At 24.9% G+C, this 6,020-nt stretch overlaps 1 protein-coding gene across 1 annotated transcript in view; it reads right to left on the bottom strand.

Annotated features, from left to right (window-relative positions):
• LOC108756161 overlaps positions 1-6,020 on the bottom strand; it is a 50,561-nt gene that overhangs the window by 29,367 nt on the left and 15,174 nt on the right. The window contains 8 exon segments of the mRNA XM_018499770.1: positions 1,076-1,200; positions 1,356-1,425; positions 1,508-1,819; positions 2,305-2,495; positions 4,097-4,371; positions 4,725-5,098; positions 5,529-5,610; positions 5,792-5,951. Of these exon segments, the coding sequence (XP_018355272.1) occupies positions 1,076-1,200; positions 1,356-1,425; positions 1,508-1,819; positions 2,305-2,495; positions 4,097-4,371; positions 4,725-5,098; positions 5,529-5,610; positions 5,792-5,951 (1,589 nt within the window).

Genomic DNA, 6,020 nt, shown 5'->3' with positions numbered 1-6,020 from the left:
CATAACTCCATTAAAAATTGTCGTATCGTATAATTTAAAAAAGAGATTTTTAAAGCTGAAACTTTACTCTATCAAGATATATTTATATTGTTGGTAAGAAAGTAATTGCGGTTTTTACTGATAGATGTCTTTTAAAAAAACGCGATGACTTTTTACTACACCTAATATATATAATATCATCGTTATTATAATATATAAATTTATCGTTTGTCCCATAATTTTTGTATAGTTGCTATTAAACCAGAACAATAAGTATGTGCATATTTTTGCCATCAAGAAATTCTGATAAAAATAGAAAAGTCATAAAATGTGAAAGATTACAATATTAATATACCAGTGGAATTATCTATGATATAAAATACTAAGAATCTACAATGTTTTGTATAGCAATAATGTTTTTTATTTTATATAATAATAAGTTTAAATAAAAACTTTTATTTTAGCTTTATAGAATTTTATTACAAAATAATGATTTATTATTTTACATCTATTCTCTTCCAAATCAACTGTAATAATAATTAATAATAATGCTATAAATAGTTTACATATTTGTTATTAGAAAGCGATACTATTATATATATAATATCTAAAAAATATTTATTACTTGAGACAATTTAATTACAAGTGCTCTGAATCGAATATAATAAACCATACTTAGAGCGTTTATAAAAATGTTCTAAAAACTACATTGAAAAGTCTAATATATTATATAATATAACATAAATTATTTTTCATTGATAAAAGATTAATGTGTCAGAAGATTATGTCTCTCAATAGCTTCCCCAAACTATTAATAAAATAATAAATATTATAAAATTATTGAAAAATATCAAAAAATAATTAAAAATAGATTAGTAGTATAATTAAAAATAAATTATAAAATAAATTATAAAATTATAAATAAATTAATATAAATAAATTAATATAAATAAATAGATTCTTTATTTACAATTTGATATCTGAACAGATAAACATAGTATTATTATAAAGATTTAATTAGATAAATTTAAATTTTACTTTTTGCAGATTAACTTTTTTGTGAACATATCAATAATTAATTCTCAATTAAATCTCCTTCTCTGAAGTAAACTTGTTATTCATATCAATTTCGTAAGATATTCTTTTCTTGTATATCAATTCTTTAATTTCAGACAAAATGAGTGGACTATGATTGAAAGTAGTTTCTGAGAATCTTTTTATCTGAAACAGATTAGTTCGAGATACTGAATAAATAGTTAATTTGTTCTTATGCAGCAATTCGATACATTATTTTTTCTAATTTGGACATTTAAGAGCTAAAACGATTTTTATAGTCAATAAATCACTAATTATAAATTTAGAATTATGAAATTTACCTTGTCAATTTGTTCGTAAGAATAAATATTGTCAAGAATAAATTTTATCACTGTATGTGTAGTAAATGATCTATAAAAACAAAATAACATAATTAATAAATATTTATGATTAGAAAATTTTATAATATGTTTACGAAGAGGAATACTATTACCTAGGAAGTATAATCATAAAATTTTTTAATATATAATCAAGAATTACATCATTGCGTGCATGCTTTTTAAGAATGTACTTGAAGATAAAAGAATGCGCATTATTGTGAAATAATGAAGTATTCAATGCTGATATATTTAAATAGTTAATGATGATATTAGGATCTTCAGCGCAACTCAAACCTTCCAATAAATTCATTCGTTTCGATTTTATTTTTTTATTTATTAAATATAATTTAAACATTTTATCCCAAGTAGTTCTATTGGCTGCCATCATACCGGTACAATACATAAATTTTTCCTTTTGTGAAATTCTAAAATATGTATTTATTAAAAAAGAATATATGCATATTTCATACAATAACCGACTTTTTATTTTATCAAAATTTTTACGTTCAGTAATCTTGTTATATGTTATTAAGCGGTATAACTTCGTTAAAAAATAAAAAAAATTAAATTAAATTTTTATTCTGCTTTACTGTCGTACACTGTAGTGTAAAAGTTGTTATGTCATTACATAATATAACTACAATAAAGAAACAAAATGAAAAAAGATATATCGGTAGTGCAGCTTGTCATTTTATTATATTTATATTTTTGCTTGTACGCAACACCATATTTCTTCTGTCATTATGTCATTACTAAATAAGAATAGAGATTGACTTATATAGAAGAGTAAGACGAATATTTGGTCTCGACAATTTGAAGAAATAGAGAGTCGACTATAATGTCACCATATCCATGTGTACACATGCACACACAAATACAATTATGAAATAAATATAAGATTATTTATTACTTGTAAGTTTTGGGATTCGCGAGATGTTTGCTTAATTTAAGCGCGGTCACTTCCTTGCATTTCTCGTTACCAAGATTACATGCACATTTTAAGGCGTTTATCCTTGTCAATTTTGTGATATCATCATCATTAGGATTTTCTACGTACTTTACGTATTCAAGAAGCTCGTTAAAGAGATGCTTGAAGCGTAGCTAGAAATTAGGGTAATTATTGCGAAAAGGTTAAACCTCGCCGATGACTTTGATATGTGTTGTCAAGGTCATGATCCTGACCTGAACTAATTGGTGAATCTCAATGAAACTTTGCATAAGTCATTTTTAGTTAAAATATTTAAAATATTTATACCAAAAAATTTAGATTTTTGTTATTCTTTAAAAAAATTTTGTTTATAACAATAAAATTAATATCAAATAAAATAAATAATCTATAAAAATGTGTTGTTCAATAAAAACAGAATGTTATAAACACAACTTTCACATGTATGTAGTTTGTTTAAAGCGTAAATATTGTACGCCCTTAAGCAGGGGAGAAAGGTGGGGTGAGAATCGCTTCCCGTGGAATTACTTTCCACCCTGTTGAAATTCTTTTTACCTCTCCCTGTCATAGGACCACACGACTTTCAACGCAGAGCGAGATTCACCCTACCTCTCCTCCACACCTTACAACACAACGCAAAATTCTACATGTATATAACTTTCGTTATAGCAAAAATGGTACATTTTTTAAGACCTTTTTTTTATTAATATTTTTTAACGAATAGTGATTGCCGGCTAAAACTTGTTGAAGGTTATTCAGGGTCATGACCTTGACAACATATGTCAAGATCAAGGTAATCGGCGAGGTTTAACTTTTTCGCAATAATTATTGAAATTAGTAATGTTTTTGGTTTAAGGCGATTCTAAACAATATGACCAATGTACAATAACTGTACACACATTCGCTAAATACTGACGTATATTCATATAGATTTGCAATTATGCATGTGCTGTGTGCATGCATGTGTAATATTTTTCTTATGTGGCATACATTGTCCATGTCGGCCACAAAGACAAGTATATATTTGTTTATTGATTGTAAAAATATGTACTCATATACGAGTAAATCAATATGTAAGAATGTATACAATTTCAATGCTTTATCAATAAATTCACGTTACATAGGAATCATTGATCTACCTGCATTCATCTTTTACTAAGGGAAAACATGAAAAATTATTTGTTTAATTGATTGTTGATAATTAATATTATTGAACTTATGTTTGCAACAAGTATTATCAAAGATGCATTTCATTGCCCCGACTGTAACTGATTTGACCTCCCAATGAAATATATTACACGTGATAATATGATTTGTATGACATATATTATGTCATATTATATTGTTATTTATTTGTGATATCATTGTGCGTAAATTATAAGACATGCAAAGTTTGCCGAACATTTAATATATGTTAATTAAAAAAAAAATATATATATATATTTTATATATGGAAATTATATGTTCATAAAATGAATGTTGCAATCTTTTACTTCGTAATTGTTTATTAAATACTTTATATTCTCTTTTTTTATTATGTATTTATATATTTTTTAATATAGTCATTTTCTTAATATAAATCATTGCTATATGAAAACGTCAAACATAAAAAAAATTTAATTATATATAGTGGATATATCATAGTATAATTTTTATAAGTGTTAACTTTTTAAAAAAGTGCAAATTTAAGAAGCAGCCCATTTATAGCCGAAAGAAAATTAAGATTATCCGTATTATTTTAACTATAAAATTGTACCTTAATATGTATCATTTCCGGTGGTAAAAGAGCCTTCGGCATACGTTCCATAATTTCGAATAATGGTTGCCATGCCACATAATCTCTGTCTTTCGAAAGGTATCTTATGAGTTGAAGGAATGAGTAGCCAATCATTCGATCATTAAGCACCAATATAAATGAATCAATGATGATTTGAGCACGATTAAGAACATGTATATTTGTATATTTATTACTATTTAAGTAATGTGCAATTTTTTGCCAATTTTTGATATCGTAACTAACACGATAGTATCCTGTTGCATTATTCATTGCATGTGTTATTAAATCTTTTTAATGAATATGAATTCATCAAGATATATTTTCATAGATATCTACATTTTACCTTTTCTTAATGTAACACGCAATTGTAACATATTGTATACAAATATCACAATGAAATATAAAAATTACGGATTAAATTATTTTACATTAATTAATATTTAACAAAATTTTGGAAAATTAAATATATAAATCTCTTTTAAGATTTTATAAATACAAAATACACACAATATGTTCAATAAATACATATAAATATGATGTAAAATTTTCGTGATTATAGAACAAAATAAAATAAGTAAAAAAATTAAATATTTTTATTCGTTCTTACCAGTGAGTTGCAAATTAACAATAATCCAATCATTTGGGTTAATTGTGAAGCTTATATTATGTTGATCTGGTCGTAACCAATAACGAGGTACAGTATTGGAGAAATCCGGATTGGACTGCGTAGCGAAAGTTATAGGAATCCACCACTTAGTAATTTTATTCTCAGTCTCACCATATAGCCAGACACATGTTTGTGATATTGTTACTTCCCCAGTTTTGTAATTTCGTTTTACGTGTACAAAAGGATAGTGTTTTTGATTCATCCAAGTATCCATCACTTCTTTTATTCTGTAATCTTCGTGCGGCACATCAGACTCGTCTAGAGCACTTTGAATGGCGCTCCACAAATCATCCGGAGTAGCCGAGTTAAACTGACTATAAATTTGACAAACATAAGGTAATGTATATTGACTATTAAGAGATCTAAACGAATATTTAATGTAATTGAATTTATAAATACATATAAACATTTATAATACAATTTAAAATTCAATTATTATTAAATAAAAACATGAAAGGCTCTATTTATAATATGTTTTTATTTTAGCAATTATTCTTATAGTTAATATTACTATATAACATTATGTTGTAGAATTTTAGATATAAAAATGCGTATTTTTCGATAAAAGCGCATTCTAAATGCGAACCAAAGTGTACAGCCTACAATTAAATAAGAATATAATATCGAGTTATTAAATATTAGAGCACTAAATATTAAAACTATTATTATATTTATAATATTTAATATTGTAATAAATATGATATATTATAATAATATAATGCTACATTAGAGAGACATACTTACTGCTTAGTCAAATATGTAATAAGACCTTTTCGAAATACCTCATCGGTAACTGTATTTTGTAACATGCGTAATAAAATTGATGCTGCGATGATATATATCATAAAATATTAATTAATAATACGTTTAAAGTACATACAAATTTAATATATGTGTAAATATGCATTAAAGAAGAATTTGTTTGCTATTAGCTTTATCTTTTTTTCACTACTATAAACATTAAAAAATCTATAAACAACAATTTAATTTTATTTACATAAATTTACCTTTTTCATAAACAAGAGAATTCAATTTAAAAAAGTTATCTTCAAGAGTACTGCCAAGTTTCATTGTGACAAAATTTAATGAACCTGTATCTTGAAAAAGACATTGCTGTATTTTCTGAATCATAAATAATTCCGTCGTCCGCCTATAATTTTCGAAAATCTGTAGAAGAAAATATTTCAATGTGATTGAGTTTCGAAATTTTTGAAAGAAGCTTGCATTTGATTAAAA

Source organism: Trachymyrmex septentrionalis, unplaced genomic scaffold, assembly GCF_001594115.1.
Source record: "Trachymyrmex septentrionalis isolate Tsep2-gDNA-1 unplaced genomic scaffold, Tsep1.0 scaffold97, whole genome shotgun sequence".
Taxonomy (NCBI): Eukaryota; Metazoa; Arthropoda; class Insecta; order Hymenoptera; family Formicidae; genus Trachymyrmex; species Trachymyrmex septentrionalis.
Note: the sequence above shows the minus strand (reverse complement) of the source record. Positions and strands in the feature narration are given on the sequence as shown.